This window comes from Podarcis gaigeae, assembly GCF_964106915.1.
Source record: "Podarcis gaigeae genome assembly, chromosome: 4".
NCBI lineage: Eukaryota > Metazoa > Chordata > Lepidosauria > Squamata > Lacertidae > Podarcis > Podarcis gaigeae.
This window is the reverse complement of record NC_139677.1, coordinates 70,739,347-70,757,056: the sequence shown is the minus strand read 5'-3', so window position 1 is coordinate 70,757,056 and position 17,710 is coordinate 70,739,347. Positions and strand designations below refer to the sequence as shown.

The window sequence follows — 17,710 nt, the reverse complement described above, 5'->3', positions numbered from 1 at the left end:
TGAAGCTGAGGCTCCAGTACTTTGGCCACCTCATGAGAAGAGAAGACTCCCTGGAGAAGACCCTGATGTTGGGAAAGATGGAGGGCACAAGGAGAAGGGGACGGCAGAGGACGAGATGGTTGGATAGTGTTTTTGAGGTTACCAGCATGAGTTTGACCAAACTGCGGGGGGCAGTGGAGGACAGAGGTGCCTGGCGTCCTCTGGTCCATGGGGTCACGAAGAGTCGGACACGACTAAACGACTAAACAACAACAACAACATCATGCTGGCTCATGTAGTTTAAACACCTCCTTACCTGTTCCACACTTTGGCCTTTGGTGACATACTCATTTCCAACTTTCACTCTAGGATGTACCAAACCCTTAAGCATATCAGAGGAATTAATTCCCATCAGGTAAGCAGCTTTGTCAGCACCTGATAGAGAGTTACAATATTTCAACAAGTTCATTGACACAGGATAGGACAGGTTTAGATTTACAGATCACTCATTTACTGGGATAGACTCTAGCATTTTTTAAACAGCAACAATGGAGCATGAAAATCAAATTGGCTATATAAACCCTAGCTACCCTGTACTAGAATTTAACATATTTAAAAGATGGCAGACCTCCACATCATAGATCCTTCCTGAATTCACTGTGTTTCTCTAACCCCAAGTACCCGAGTCTGAAAGTCTAGCTGCTGCTCTTGCTGTGTTTTGACATTTATTTTCCCGCAGGAGAGTAATATCAACATCATGGAAAACACAGAAGTGTCATATGTATGTTCCAATCACATGGAAATGATAATCGCAGAAGTGAGAGGAATAAAACTTGAAGATTATGTATGATCTGAATACAGATCATACAGCAATAACAAGGCTTATTCACATGTTTCAATGAACACAGGTATAAGCTGGCCCTACAAATGTACAAGTGTTTGTGTGAAAGATTGTACCCTTGATGTATAGCTATTGTGTGGACAGTCTGTACACTTGCTGAACATTACTTGTGAATAACTGTACATGTGCACAGCTCAACTATTTGTGTACACAGATTGTGCACTCGTTGCATGTAACTTGTGAACATCCCTGCAGTAATTTAAAATAGACCTTGCCTTGCAGCGTTGCAGCTCAACACAGGGCATGGAACATTGTGAATGGGCAGATACAGAAGAGCTTACTTTCAGTGCCATCAGCTTCTGCCTGCTCCTCCCTGGGTCTCTGTTTAAATTTCATGTTTCCAAAGTGCATAATGGCACCAGTGAGCTTGTAGGCACCATACTTTTCATCCGCCACAAAGCCCAAAATATCCATGGCTTGCTGTGGAAAGTAAAAGAACAGGACATTTTGTCACTTGCCTGTGAAACAACATGCAGCTTTATTTTCTAGAGCTCTTTCACGGCACGGCTGATGTTTGTGCTTGTTCTGGTATTGATCTTTCAAAAAATAAACTAGAGGAACAAGAAGCCTCTGCTATTTATTTTGAATCTGCCCTATTCCTCAAAAACAGAGAATAGTTCCTACCACTAATAATCTACTGAAGAGAGAGAGAGAGAGAGAGAGAGATTTTTCATGTTTAAGGTAAGCAAATAAAACCATCAACCCAAAAAATAGCCCAACAACTGCAATGGCATGACAGCTGAACATAATAGTACTACACACCAACCCAATCTACGCCGAGCGGCTGCTTGAGGTTCCAGGGGTTCCAGGAGCTCAGCCAGGGTTGCGTTTCCATTGGGAAATCAAGGCACAGTCTTGAAGAAATGTGGTTTATTGTACCCATATTTACACCTGGGTCTACTTTGAAGAGAGTTCAGAGCATTACATCACAAGAGGGACTTGCTTCCCACAGCAGCACAGCATTGGAGTCTCTGTCCCAGCCTGCCAAGATGGTTCTGCCCTGCATGGCTTCTGCCTGGAGTTCTGGCTCCACCCTTCTCCTTCCCAAAGACCCTTGCTAGGAAAAAGCCCCCGTCTCATGTTAAACAGCTATTTTTTTCTGTGGGCACAGCCCCACCTTCCCTGTTTTCCTATTTCATGGAAGCTGAAATCATACACCTTTCTCCACCCACGGTAACCATGGGAGCTTCCCACTAGGTCCTTGTCAGAAAATCTCTTGCCCTGTTGATGGTTTTTATTGATGGGTTAATGACTCACTTCCAGCACCTTTTGCCATCCTTAATAACTTCTATCTTAAGTGAGGCCCTGGCCTGGCATCTTTCCTTCAATACTCCAAACATTATCTAAATTCTATCATGTATTGATTTCTAGCACTCACTAACTCTAGCATTTATGGGTCCCCTTGCATCCCCAAACTCTGTTGCCCCAGACCTGTAACAATATTCTTTTTTGCTATGAGACTAATACAGAAGAAGACAATCACTGCTATCATATTCATCAATGAGAGAGATTTAAGGCATCATAAACAATGTTGTTTCACTTGTCTCTGCTTTCTCTTTTTGAGGAGACGAATAAATGTATTAATACAACAGTAGTGAGAATCTTTCTAGTCCAAACTTAGTGAAATTTACAAGGTCTATAGGACTAGATTTATGGTTTAGCAATGTACGAATAGCTCCTTGAGGAGAAAATAACCCATGATGTAGCAGTATAGAGGGGAGAAAAGAAGCCAGATACGTTCTGTGCCAATTAGTGGCCATTTTTTTTTACACATGTGGAATGGAGAACACAATGTTGGCTGCCTCAGCACAGATCTTGATTTCCTGGCTGCTTTCTCCTTGTTAGAACTATGTTTGTGTATGTCTTGTCTCCTTTGATTGATGGAGATGATGGTGATGATATGATATAGAAGATCCCTGCTTGAAGGACTGACAAAAATAGACAGTAAATGCATATGATTGAAGAGCATACAATATAATATGAACAAGAACACTTACTTCTGGCAAGAGGAGGGTGGACCCTTTATCACTGTGTGGATTTAATTGTGTCCATTTAATATATATTATTGGAAAATCAATTAAAATATGGGGGGATAAAGAATATTGTTTGTAATGCTTTAAGTCACCCTGATTGACAAATATAACAGTGAGTCTTCTCCTGTATTCCACCAATGAGAATTCCCCACAAACTTAAATCATTGATTGTTTTTTCCTAAATCACTATATATTGTCTTGTCCTGTTAATCTTATTAGCATTTTTTAAAAAGCTACTCCTTTCTGTAAAAAAAATAAAGGGTGCTTTGTTTTGTTTGTTCCTTGATGAAATGGATTTGATGTATAAACTTTTCTGCAATGGTAATTTCCCAAGATTTACTGTAACCGAGATATACCATGAGAGTCCTATTGCTCATTCCACAGTTCCATTATCACAAATCTTTCAGCAGCTAAAATGAATCTAAATAAGCCCTTAAATACTACATTCCCTCTCTCCCCCTCCAAAAAAATTCCGCTTAGTTATAATACTCTCATTGAGTACCCAAAATCTCACTATATGTTGCCACTCTCAGCCCTGACCACAATCCTGCCAATGGTCTGGAAACACTGTGCCCTGCATGTGTGTCAGTTTCACTGAGGTATGATACCACATGTGGCCTATTCTAATGTATTCCCTTTAACATATGCAGAAACCAGGGCCCTCTGATCATTTACCGTATCCAAAACTACATTCTCAAAATGCCCGAGTCCTCTGGTTGCTTGCTGCTCACTTGGTCTGTTGGAAACAACGTAATTTATCTGATGGATACTAAGCAAGTAACTTTTGCATTGGCTTATCTTTCTCTCAAATTGTTGTTCCCATTGTTCAGATGAGGGGTGTTAATACAGAAGTACCTTAGCCAGTAAGATCCCTTACCTTTCCAATCCCTAAATACACTATAAAAGGATGGATGGTTTAATACCAATATCAGGGGAAACTTATTTGGAATATTCTAGATTGCTATGTTCTCCATACCAAAAATATGCATTATGTGCAATGTGAATGCATTACAAAGTACTTGAGAACATCAAAAGCGTAGGGAATAGCATTAAAAACACATTATAGGGTAGCATTAAAAATCCATTATGGGATATGTGCGTATAATGATGTCAATATCTTGTGAATCCCAGAGGAATGAAATTTTACAGCTCGGGAGCAGTCACCAAGAGTACCTCAGTGAGGCACCATTCACATTTGATGGGAACTGTCAAAAGGTTACTTGAGGTTGACTACAGAGATTGCAATGAGCAAAATAGTTGATCTCTACATAGATATCTACATCAAGATGGAGAGCCTTCAGCCCACGCACAACCTTCTGGGGCCTCCATGCCAGTTGTGGGCAAGACAAGAGATAGCAAAGTGAGTGGGATCAGAGACAACAGATTTGATTCTTAACTTTGTACAATAGGCTACATTCCAGCCACGTGTCTCTCCTTCCTCTATGCAGGCAAGCAAGAGGCATTATCACAGCCCAGACACTTGAGGAGGCTGCAGAGCATGGCCTACTCACAGGCATAGTCTGCGGAGAGTCCCAAGGGCCACATTCGGCCTGTGGCCTGGAGATTACCCACCACTGCCCTACATCAAAATGGACTTCTTATACCTGGTGTGTTTTTCTTAGTGCTGCTTAGTGTCTATGATTCTATTATATGACCACCGCTTTGTATCAAATGTTCAATGGAAATCCCTTGTGGAACAAAAAGTTTCATACCACCTACTGTCTCTGCCAAGTTTTAAAGAATTATTAATGCTGATACACAGATTTAGTGTTACTTTTTATAATATCTGTATATATAGAGATAAGAATTATTTTCCTAAGTACTCAAGACCTAATGGAAACCTACAAAGTGTAATGGAAACCATAGCCCTAAGGCTATGTCTGCATTTCCCCACTCTTCCTACTCTGAAAGACTTAAAACAAGAAGAGAGGTTTGACTAAAGGGGACCCTAGGCTAAGAGCATCCTAAATACTGAAATGCACCAGATGTCCTGACTTGGTAGCACAGTTGTGCTCAGCTACTCTATGCTACAGCACATTTCCCATGTGCTGGGTGTGCAGTGCTTCAAATCTTCTGCCACAGTTTCAGTGAGAAGAAAAGAAATATCTAACCACAGCAACGTCTGCAACAGATTATGGCTTGCAAGATTTTGCAATCTTTAATCAAAATGAATCATATCTTACATCAGTTGCCAGCAGCTCTTCCCCATCATCCAGATTGTCAACAGTAACTACACCTTGTGAGCAGAAGTGGAAGTCGTAGGGATTTGTTGACACCAGGAGCATATCTGCAAATAAGAAAAATTAAAATAGCTTCTCTTCTTGAGATCTGGTCTGTTACTGAGTATACCTCATGAGCCAACATGTACCCATAAATGCAATGTCATAAGACAAGGTTTATGGTGGCATCACAGTGACCTTGAAATATTGTTGGAAGAAGTTAGACCTCCAGAAATGTGTAGAGTTTTAGCTCCTAAATTGGATCACTTATAAGTGCCATATGCATGACTTCCACAGGAAAGACCAGGAGAAAGAAGTTGGACACCACCACTTGAAGTCTGACAATTATTTCTTCTGAGCCAACCTGCTATTTGTTCACAAAAGTACATAAAAGTTTCCTCCACCACAAACCACTTTGATATGGACTAGGGAACTTGTTGCTCTTCAGATGTTGCTGGGTTAAATAAGTAATCCACTTCTGACATCTTGCAGTGCCTGGATTTCATCTTGAGGTGGAACTGCAAATGATCTTTATTTCTGTGCTCAAATCAAGGGTGGTATTCAACTCTGTTTTACTCAGAGTAGACCTGTTGAAATTAATGGACCTTGCCACTCTTGTGCTCATACAGCTAATTCCATTTGGCCAATAGCCCCCAAGTCTCACACCTTGGTCAACTTGGTATCATACAGTGCCTTGCTTTCAGATCCTTCCTCTTCTGCAACAGATAAAAGGCAAGAGAAATTGCACAGGGCCCAACAAACTCTAAGTCAACTAAAGAGCCTCAGCTGATTCCAGTGCATTGATCCCCTGTAGAAAAGCACTGGAAATTCAAATGACAGTCAAGAATATTAGCCAAAAAGCAAGACTAAAGGAAGACTCAGGAGATTTGTTAAGACAACAGGATGTGTGTGTACTATAAACATTATTACCGACAGTAATTTCTCTCTCTCAGTAGGACTACTTATGAGCAACTGATTGTAATTGTTAAATAAAAAATTGGGTGGTGACTGATGCATGCAACCATCTCTGCAAACGTGTGTAGCAGAGGAATAAATTCACCATGGAAGGTACATTTTCACAGTACAATATTTGCGTTCAAATCCTGTTAGCACAAAATTACTTTGAAACAGTTCCTTTAATCTTCCTTAATTAGACCACAGCAAAGGCTAACTGGGTTAAGGGTTTAGCAGATGGACCACTCTGCCGGGATAACAAGAACTCAAATGAGATTATTACTGCTTTTGCCAAGCAGCAATTTAGCGCATGGATAAAGGGATGCTTCGCTATATTAGAAGAAGCACTGCCTAGCTGGGGATTTCTAGCAATCTGCATCAACTCACAATCAGCATGTATAAATGTCACGAGGCAAAAATGTGTCTTAGGCAAAACCCTATCTACAGATTCAAAGAGAATAATATATTAGAGAATAATATGTAAGAACATAAAAAAGAAGATGGCTGGACAGGCCAATTGCCCACCTAGTTCCAGCATCCTGTTCTCACAGTGGCCAGCCAGATTCCTCTGGGATACCCACAAGCAGAACATGGGCTCCTGAGCACAGAACCTCCCATAGTTTCCAGCATTTCTTTATTGAAAGGAATTCTAAACTGCCTGATAGGAGATAACGCCCTTACAAGGCAGTGTACAATTCTAAAATGAAATGAAATTATATATAACATTATCGTTTGAACCCATGTACACATTAAATTGATCCCAAGTATAGCAATTAATGAAACACAGAATTAAAATGGTTTTTGTTTTTGAAAATATATGGAAGGGAATCAAGCAAGGAGATCCACCCAATGGGGTGGAAGCCAGATACTCTGGGAAGTTTTGTTGATTTCTTTGTTTAGCACCAGCACCAATAACATTCTAGGACATGGCAAAGCCCAAAGGCATTTTAAGGGTATGTTCACACAAACACTGTCTTATTATGTTTTTATATCTGTTGGAAGCCACTCCGAGTGGCTGGGGCAACCAAGTCAGATGGATGCGGTATAATAACAAACAAACAAAAAAAACATAATAGTTCCACATCCAGTGTGCTCCCACTATTAGTATGCATTAACACAACATTAGTGCCAATCCAGATCAGCCCTGTAGCTTCTCAAACCAGTTTCAATCCAATTAGAAAAATTAAGCCACGTTTGTTTTATACTGCAGAATGGTTTGAACATTTGAGACAGCCATTGCACAGGTGACAGCTTCAGTGGTGGGTTGGGGGGGTGATGTTGCAGAGACAGGAAAACCAAAAAGCTCATGAGTATTGGGTGAAGAATTATCTCTTAGGTGAACAAAACCATGTAAACTGAGGCTTCAAACACAGCAGGGGGGGAACGACCTTGCCGTGTATTGAGCTGTCAATGTGAACATACCCCAAATGAAAAAATGAAAAGCAGTGGGGCTCACTCCCATAAAAGTGTGCATAGGATTGCACCAACAAGCAGTTACAAAAAGAGTAAAAACAACAACCCACTACTGAACCTAATTGTGTTCTGCAAGTCATCTGTCTTTAGTTTTTCATTCTTTAATGCAGCAGTGCTGATCATAGTTGCATTTCTTAGTTTGCACACACCACTTTCTCTTACCTTGTAGCTCTGCTTTTTTCCCAGACAAGATCTGGTAGAAGATATGGTAGTCTCTTTCACCTGGTTGTTGGAAAATAACCCGGGATTTCTCTAGCAGATCTGGTTGGGTAATGAAGAATTATATTGAGAAATAGGTTGAAACATGCAATCTGAATATATAGCTCAAGTAAGTATAGAAATTAGCATGTTGCTTACAGATTTCAATATCCGCTGAAGATAGCTTGCCTGTAGTTCCAAAATGGATTCTGATAAATTTACCCTAATTTGTACAAAAGAGAATATATCAATACACATAACCGCAACAGCCAACAGATAGAAAAGGAATATATAACCAATTAAAATTATGAACAAAAACCAAGGGTGGGCATCTATTTGGAGATGCTGTAGATATTGGTTGTCATGGTTTAAGGTTGGGGGGGGGCTAAATGATGAGAGGATACATTCAAATAATTTTTAACCATTCTTTTCAGGTAGGCAAGGTTTATCACCTCACATGTACGAAGTGAGATTAAGGGGGACCAATGTAATCTGCTTGAAACAGATTGTGCAACCTTCAGGTGTCTAAAGATTCTCATATCTCTGTCTTTGTTAAGTACATGAACCGGGAAACTGCAGAGACAGACTATGGTTTCAGTAGCTTTGCATTCCGCATACCATAATTATAACAACAAATTATAACCCTTCTGTTGACTTGTGACCAGCTTGCTTTGCATCCTTTGGGCATTGTTCTGCATGACTTGTGTGCTTTACTTAACACAGTGTTACACAAGAGCGCAGCGGTAATTGTGCTGTGCTGCAGTTGTTATCTGCATCCCACTCATCCATTCAGAAGATGTACCGTAACCACCTTCCATCTGCTGGACAGGAGGCTGCAGCACTCAGTTCATTGATACGTCATTGCTGTATTTGATTAATTGGTCAAATTATCCCCTTGACAACCTTCTTGCATGGATATATGCACCTTTCTGCTTTCTGACATTTCCTGTGGTTTATGCATGCTGCTATGTCCATCCCTTCCTAGTTCCAATTAGCAAGCTCCGTTATTTTGCTGTGAAGTGCTCCAAAAATATCTGTATGGAGGATGTAACGGGTGCTTTATAAATATCAAGTGATTGTCCAAACAGAACTCAAGTCCGCTGGCTGACATTCAAAATATGTACAATGTGTTCAATAAACACCTGTTGTGAGAGGGAGAAGCAAGATCATGGCAGCAGCCTCCAGACAAAGCCAACCTGTGTTCAAAGCTTGTCCGCATAATTCCTGCCTCTCAAGTTTAGGAACTCTGCACAAAGGCCATGTCTTCAGTTGTATGGATTGTGTAGTTGGCTGGGTGAATGTTTGGTGAAGACCGGGATTGCTGCTTCAGTCCTGTTCCACCCACTACACGGCAGAGACTACTGCAAAGTGCTTAGTCAGAAGGGCAAAAGGTGGGGCTGGAAGCAACATCTGTAGATGTTTCAATAAGTGCCTTTCCACACTTACCATTTTATAGTGGAATAGCTAATTGGGGATTTAGATTTGGGAGCATATTGCTAGACAACATTGGTATCATTCAGCTAGTATCCCAGAATAATGGCCTCACAACCCCATATTTCTTGGAATGCAAACCACCACTCCCCCAACTTTTGTGAAGATCCAGAATGGATTCTCAATATTTTCAGTTGTGTGGCATGTGTGCAAGTAGCATCCCAGTTTCTGTGAGGAGGGTGGGTGGGGTTGGGAAGATGCCTGTTTCATGCCACTTCTGACGGGTGCAAGCTGTTGGTATGCAAGCTCAGTTCAGAGAAGAAATGTGGCAGAAAGAGATGGAGATAACTGAGGCAAGATACTGGCCATGACAGCAGCAGACCAAATTTCATCAGAGGAACTAGGCTTGCTATCGCCTCAGGCAGGCATGTAGTTCCTCTTCTAAATACCTATACTTCCACAAGGTTGGTATTCTGGAATTAGTTAATTAAATAGCCACGAAAGAGCTATCCCCATGCTCATGCTCATAACTCTGACATTTACTGGCTGGCAGAACACGAGAGTTCATTAGGGGTGTGACTACAGTTACTGAACTTTTCTCAGCTCAGGCACAACCTGCCAATCACGTTGACAGGAAATCCCTACACTGCTCTCTAATAATAGCGAAGTGTGAGCAAAAGTGTCGATAACTAGCTACAAATTCACTCTTACAAATGTCAGATCAAACAACAACACTTTCACCATAAATGGTAGGTGTGAAAAGGCCCTAAGTATCAGCCGTACAGCTGTCTATGTTGAATGCTGAACATTTTTTATAAATACGGTATTACTAATGAAGGCAGACTGGTAAAGTACCACAGCAATAAGGCATACTTACAAAGCGTGAGGAGTTGTCATTTCTCAGAGTTTTGGCATTCCCGAAGGCTTCCAAGGCTGGGTTGGCTTGGATGATTTGATCTTCCAAAGTCCCCTTACAATGCAAAATATGGAAGTACATTTAGGGCACAACCCTGCACTCATAATTTGCCAACAAAGGGGCTTTAAGATTTGGTGGAAACTCCACGATTTTGGCAGCATGCATGTTTGCCATTTAAAAAAAATGCAGCTGTGGAAACTCCCAAATATCTATTTCATAAAATTTATGCACTGCTTGACTGTTAAAGAAAGAAAGAAAGAAAGAAAGAAAGAAAGAAAGAAAGAAAGAAAAAAACCTAAAAGTGATTTACAAAGATGCCAAATGTGTGGTCTCTTTGTATGCTAAGGGAAGTGGGGAACTTTGGAAGCAATTTAGAAGGGGATATTTAAAAAGTCTTACAGGCTATCTTTCCACACTTTACTTTGCTGTATATTTTGTGGTTTTAAATCTCTGCTGAGGCTCTCTCACCAGAGAGTACTTGCCCAAACCTGAATCTCAGGCATCCAGGGAATTCTCCTTTTATTTTACCTATAGTACTTTCCCTTAAAATGAAATACAAAATATTAAAAACCAACAGATTTGATGTGTAGTCTAATGCCTACTGGAAAAAATAAAGTCTCTTGCCAGCATACTTTATGCTGAAGACATGCAGCGAAGCTGAAGGAAAGGGAAAGAAGGGGCAAGTTTGTGTAAAAAGGAAAAACAACAACAATCATGTCACTGAATGAAACCTGTGCTAATATTCTCCAGTTGAAATCAGCAGAACGTAACCACTTCTCGCTTAGGCTGACCCCGGCTTCACAAAATGAAAGAAACACTAAGTATAAAAGGATGCAATAGGATTGGTCTAGAAAGCTAAAAATGTTTAGGATCATACAGTTAGATTGCTCAGAGCCAGTTTCTATGATTTTGAGTTGGCTTTGTAACAAAAATTAATTTCAGCTGAGTTCTTCTAGGTTTAGAAGCAGGGCAAGTGCAAATGAAGTTTTACATACACCTCTGAACAACATTCACGGCACGTCAGCAAAATCTGTGAAATACAAATTCAATTACAGGAAAGTCATCTACTTACCCCAGTCTTGGTTGCTGGTTGCTTTCAAAGAAAAATGAAAAGACAATTAAACAAACAGTTAGTCTAAGTGATTAGAAAATATCATTTAACATTGCTTATCAATCCCGCTCTATTTGTGATTTCAGAAACCTTTTTTATTCTGCAACTGCTTTTCTACAAAGACTTCTAGAGTAAATTTCCCAACACTTCTAAGCTGCTTGTCCTGAACCAAGAGGCATCCAGTCCTAGGATCATATGTGGATCTTCTGTATGGCTGCAAAACCAGCTTCTATATCCATACTCCCCATTCTTCCCCTTCCTTCACATTCAGAACCCAATTTTTTTTGCACATGCTTTGTTCCTACACCTATCAAGTTGTCCATTATTGCTGTCGGTATTAAACCATCAGTCCCTGCCATGTTTTAGATCCAACCACCCAGAGTCTGAAGTCCAGCCACTGACCCAACATACTAGATTTGCAGGGCTCTGTCCCTATCCACACTATACTACTCCTGATGCTTCGCCGTGTGTCCAGATGACTCTGTTGCAAAGCACAGGAAAAAGAGGTGACAGATCAGAGGTGGAGAATGCTTGTGCTAGTACAGCAGAACCAGGAATGGCTATAGCTGTTAATGGAGCATTACCAGTTACAGCACTGTTCCATCTCCAGGTCCCCAGGGTACATTTACACTGCAGGCTTGAACTGGATTTACAATCATTCACTCTTCCCTGGGATCTGTCATCCTGGAAGAAGGACTAGAGATCTCTAATATAAAATTCTTAGTAACCTTCTGGAACAAAATGGACGTAAATGTACCTACCCACTGAAGCCTAATCCATCAACAGCACTGAAATAGAAGACTGAGCCTTACAACTCACAGATAAAGATACTATGCAAACTGTAATAATTAAACAGAATTAAAAGCAGCTCAAGTGGACCTTTGTCTTCTGAAATACTGAACCAGTTTCAATACCCCTACTCTCCATTCTGCCCCTTTCTTCACATTCAGAACCCCCCAAAAATAAATGATGATATGATGATAAACAACAGCCAGACTCATTGGGCAAACTCCCATGAGCTCTGCTTCCCCCGAATCACTTTGAAATATTACAGCTTCTTCTCACATATCCCCATGCAATTAACAGTCATGCTAACTGGTGCTTACAGGGCCTTGGAAACAGAATGTCTTCCACCTGTTGGGTAATAAATATTATTTGCGCAGAAGAAGAAAACAGTCATTTGAATATTTACATTCTTTTTTCCAGGTTCACCGATTGCTGCTACTGTGGCAAAATACTGAATGACACGTTTTGTGTTCACAGTCTTGCCAGCACCAGATTCTCCACTATGAAACAGAAGGAAGATGACATTATTAATCTCAAGCTTTTCACTTCAATCAGCCTTATACATTTGCATTTTTTTCCAAACTCTAAACTGTGCTACATTTGAATGAATCATGTCCAGCAACCTCACCTTTAAGGAATTCATTTTTGATCCATGTTTACAGGTAAGTCCACTGGCGCTGATTCAACACAGGCTTGTCGTGATGGATGATTCCCAGCAGGCGGGAGGCCAGATAGGCCTCCTCGCCTGCCAGGAAGTTTGAATCCATGCCTGCAGCCAAATTGGCCAATGGTGAGCAGGCTAAAGGGTGGGTGCTCAGCCAGGGAGCAAACCCAACTGGCAGCACTTGGGTCTGCTCCTTGAGTATAAAAGGAGGCCAGTTGTGACCTTATTTGACCCAAATACACTGCGTTATGTCTGATTTTGTTCTCTAAGTTGGGATGCTGAGAACCGTGGCGTCTGGGCACACAAGAGGATAGGAGTATGGAAAGGATAGCGCTATCAAGCAGTATCCCACTAACTCATTCCATCAGTGCAATAATTTACATTTGGAACTTTCCCCCCCTCTCATTCACTTCCTAAATCTCTTATTGGGCTTTCTCCCAGCCTTCTGGAGCAGATTTGAGGAGGGCAAGGGGGGGCAGAAAGAGGGGAAATAGAATTATCCGAGGGCAAATCCTTGGGCTAAGGGAACAAGTTATTCAGCATTACATTAGATACAAGCCTTAGTCTTATTGATGGCCATGTGAAACACCACTGAATAGAAGATGGTGGAGGCAACAGTGGGCTACTGAAACTCTCCTTGTGAGTCTTCTCAAAGCCACCTGGTTGGCCACTGTGGGAAACTGGGCCGAGACTTAGTACGTCTTTGGTCTAATAAAACACAGCTCTTCTTCTGGAACAAAGGTACCAACAAAATATACACTGACTAAAACATGAGTATCAGGACCTGAGTTGTGACGCAACAGAGCTGTGTTTCTTAGAAACAGACTCAAGGCACCTCAGGTAAATCCAGTCAGGAACAGCAATATTTAAGCACAGTAGCCAGGGAGCCCTGGTTAATTCTTGCTACCCAGGCCCACACTGCCTTTCTGCTCACACTCACCCCTACCAGGCATTCCCTTTTTAAGTACTTACTCTTGGCCTAATAACTAACTTTATACCCAGAACCCAAGGGTGAAATTTACTTCTCTTAATGCCCATGCTGAAAAACCTTGCAAACAAGTTAGCAAAGGTGAATATGTGCTTTGAAATAAAATGTCTTCAGTTTTGTGTGCTCTCGTAAGCATACTAGAAACCAATTGCTTTTGCTGATGTTTGAATTTGCTGATGTGAGGCATCTGAAAAGATTGGGGTGGCTATGTGTCCTATTTTATATAGAACAGTCCTCTTCTAAAGGAGTCCTCTGTGTGAAGGACCGTCTGATCAGATTTGAAGAGAAGAAGGGAGAACTGGGCCTTGAAGTAACTATAAATAGTTACTGAATAGGCACATAGATCAATTGGTCACAATCTTTCCCACTGTGGTGGGATATATTGAATTTTTATTTATATTATAGCAATTATTTCTCGATTTGTATCTATACTGTAATTAGCATATAGAAATGTTAAGCGAATCTGTGTCCTCTTTTGCCCTTCTTTTTGAAGATGCATTTTTCCTTTTTTGGCATTGCATAAATAACCTCCCTAGAAAAAGATCCACTTACGTGATCAGCATTGACTGGTTCTCTCGATCTGCGCAGAAGGGAAAAAAGGAACCTGTAATTGCACTTGCTACGTAGTCACCAGGGAATAATTTCTTATACAAACAGAAATAAACAAGAAGAAACCCATTCAGGCAAACTTCCATCAACATGGGAAATATCTTGTTTAGTATATTTTGAGTGCTTTGGCAAAATGCATTGGCCTGCAAAACCAATTCATTTTGGGTTCTTTCCATTATTTAGTGCCATATCCCTGCTGTGAAAGTAGCTGCAAAAGCCATTGCATGACTCCATCACAAGCAGAGAAAGACAATTTAACCAGATCAGTTTCTTGGTAGAAATTCCAAGAGCAAGGTGTGCTGTTGAAATTCATTGGGCTCTTCAAAGGAAGTAGGACTGAAGAGAGCAAAGAGAAACAAAGGAGGGATGGGTTTTTGACAGGTTGGGGTTAATTAGCATATCAAAGGCTCTGTAACATGGAAAACACATTCAGCTAAAGACATTCAGATTAGAGGGTTTCTAAACCTGTTGTGTTAGATGCTTCCCTTCAATCTGTTCTATTCGTGTTACATGGAAGAAACGTAGTGAAGTTTCAAGTTTTGCATTTAAACCAAAAGGTTTGGTTGCCCCGCAACAATTTCGAGAGCATGGGGCTTCTGTTTGCTTTCTAATGAAAGGGCATGTTTTGTGAATTAAAAGGAAATCAGCATTGGCAGTCCAATTGGTCAGGGCAAGGATGGAGAACTTGTGGCCCTCCAGCTGCTGCTAGACTACAAATCCCATATTCCTTGACAACTGGCTGCGCTGGCTGGGGTTGATAGAAGTTGCAGTCCAATTTCTAAAGGGCCACAGGTTCCCCTTCTTTGGCATAGAGATTGTCTCAAAGTACCAGCTGTGTAACATGTCGGCTTAGCAATCTTTTTTGTTTGCGAGTGATTTGAGAGAGGAGAGAACCTAGAGGAATTTATGTTATATTGGGCAAGCATGTGCTTTATTTGCAAATGACCGTCGATGGAATTTGAAGTACTTGCCTCCCCTACCAACCCTGCCCAGAATGGTCATTCCATACAAGAGTAGCAAACAAGACCCATACAGCTGCGGTATTGCACTGACCTGATAGGGTGAGGGAAAAGTTCTTAGTTCAGGGGATCTAGACAAACTAGCTCTGTAACAATAGTGCATGCCTCTTAAGGGCAGGCACCTCGCATTTAAAGATGCTATAATTATAAGGACCTAGAAAGCCCAACACATTACTGTGCCAAGCATAATTACAGATTTTGCTTGGCTTTTTATGCTTCAACTATTATTATAACTCAGCCAGCTCCAACAAAAAGCACAAGACAGGAAAATGTCTCATACTTTGATATATTATTTTAATGTTATCAATGGCAGTATACCTATTGTGCTCTGTGCAGAGTCACATTTGAAACAGATGAGCACAAACCCCAAGCTCCCTTGGTAACGTTCCAGAATGTCGATGGCTGCACAAATATTAGTGCTCCAGATAATCAGGCATGCATCACCACTGCCCTCTGATGGAAGAAATCTGCTGCTCGGACATGAATTTGCAGTGTGCTCCAGTTCTGGTGGCATGATGTTATATCACTGCTCCAGTGCTTGAGGGAGGCTAGAGTCAGTGGCCTTTAACATTTGGCTGTAGTGCAGCCAAAGCCAGGCAGTTTTAGCACACATTGATTTCAACAGGAGAGCTAAGCGCACGCTCCTTCTCTTAAACAGCTGCTCCAGTTATTGAGATCACTATTTCTGCCTTGTGGTTTCTGTTCAAAGAAGGCTCATTTGTTACAGCACATTCCTTTCTTTCAGCTAAAGGGTAGCAGGACTGTAAAAAAGAAAAGAAAAGAAAGTGCCCTGACCTACTGGCTGATTATTTCTCTGTGTAAACAGGGAGCAGGCAGGGGTAGGAGCAACAGAAAGGTGCACATAGAGATTGAAGCAAACCAAGGTTTGCCATTCACTTTACTGTCAGAAAGAGTTATGGGGCTACTGAGTACACAGATTCACCCTCTGACAATGATGTCCATGGAGAAATTCTTGTTTATGGGTGGTCCATGTGAGCACAGGAACACAGGCAAGGTGACCTGGATCATTGTGTTGTAAGATTGGAGGTTTTGACAAAAGAGTGTTAGAGACTAGAGAGCAAGAATGACTGCTGAAGCTCCTTTAAGACACAGTTGCAAAACCTTTTTTTAGGCAGATTGCTAACTGATTGCTCTTGATAGATGGATCTCCCTTAAGTCTTCTGAAGTGGGTGGGTTCTTTCCCTATCCAGCTAAGGATGGTGTATGCTAGGTCTGTGTGTGCCTGGGAAGTGAACAAAAGGGATAAAGTCTAGTTTCTGAGAGACAGGCACAGAGAGCTGAGTTTTTATGAGCACAGTAAGCAAACTGTGTCAGGGAAGTTGGAGACCTGACACATGACAATGAATTTGGCTTTCTGTTGGAATATTAAATCTAGATCTGCACCTGTAAATAAATTCAAATGCTTAAAAACTGTCATAACCTTTCATTGATCTTCTTCCAAATAAATTAACTCAGAGTGAGCGCTGCACATCCCTGGAGTTTCTCACTGCTCAGAGACGGGAAGACTGTGTAATGATGGTTTTAGTGTCTTATAAAACCTAAGCATTACTGGGGGTGAAATAAAAAAATCCTCTCAACAATTTCTCTTTCTTTCTTGTAAACCAGGAGCGGGGAACCTGTGGCCCTTCTGGCATTGTTAGGCGACAAGTCACTTCAAGGATATACAGTTCCGACAGTCAGGAGTTCAGTAGATAGTATCCCTAATCTGAGTGGCACTGAAGATCATGGATCTTACCATCTCCAGGCTCTTAGCTCATGATATAGTGCCTAAATGTCCTTCCTAGAAGCTTCTCTTGTCAGCATTTGGAAAACATTTGAAAGCAAGATTTAGTTGTAGGACAAACAAATAAGGGCCATGTGGGCAAATGACGCTACTTACTACGCAGCATGTCATGGTAAGCATTATCAGCTATGGAGAAGATGTGAGGAGGAGACTCTGAACGTCTCTTGCCCTTGTACGCTGAAACAACTTCTGTCTTGTAGACAGGAAGCCATTTGTAAGGGTTTATTGTCACACAGAAGAGACCCGAATAAGTCTGGAAAGGAAAACAGAAGAAATCACTAAGAACCTTGGTAAAGAACATGAAGATTTTGCGCTGTGTCCTAATGCCAACAGTGCAGTTGTTCTAATCCAGTTCATTTGTAAGGTTTGTCGTTGTTGTTTTTAACAAAAGATGGCTTAACAGAACCAGACTGCACTGGCATGGAAATTGAGAAAGAAATTTACTCATATATTAATACTAAACACACAAAATGAAAGTGAATCCCATTGATAGCAGAATGGTTTGTATCAAAGTTGTCTGTTTCATTTTGGAGCAACGGATATGTTGGCCACAGCCAACCATTTGTAACTTTCAGCTCAAGATTTCCTCGTACTCCCAGCCTCCAACAATTCACCTGAAAATGCA

At 41.1% G+C, this 17,710-nt stretch overlaps 1 protein-coding gene across 2 annotated transcripts in view; it reads right to left on the bottom strand.

The window, feature by feature from the left end:
- Positions 1 to 17,710, bottom strand: part of MYH15 (myosin heavy chain 15) — a 92,742-nt gene that overhangs the window by 58,307 nt on the left and 16,725 nt on the right. For both annotated transcript variants that reach the window (XM_083735824.1, XM_083735825.1), the window contains exons 6-15: positions 17,182 to 17,338; positions 14,206 to 14,233; positions 12,408 to 12,501; positions 11,177 to 11,197; positions 10,066 to 10,158; positions 7,917 to 7,980; positions 7,722 to 7,820; positions 5,097 to 5,200; positions 1,162 to 1,300; positions 296 to 414 (exon numbers count right to left, since the gene is read on the bottom strand). In XM_083735824.1, coding sequence (XP_083591950.1) covers positions 296 to 414; positions 1,162 to 1,300; positions 5,097 to 5,200; positions 7,722 to 7,820; positions 7,917 to 7,980; positions 10,066 to 10,158; positions 11,177 to 11,197; positions 12,408 to 12,501; positions 14,206 to 14,233; positions 17,182 to 17,338 — 918 coding nt within the window. The remainder of the gene's footprint in view (positions 1 to 295; positions 415 to 1,161; positions 1,301 to 5,096; positions 5,201 to 7,721; positions 7,821 to 7,916; positions 7,981 to 10,065; positions 10,159 to 11,176; positions 11,198 to 12,407; positions 12,502 to 14,205; positions 14,234 to 17,181; positions 17,339 to 17,710) is intronic.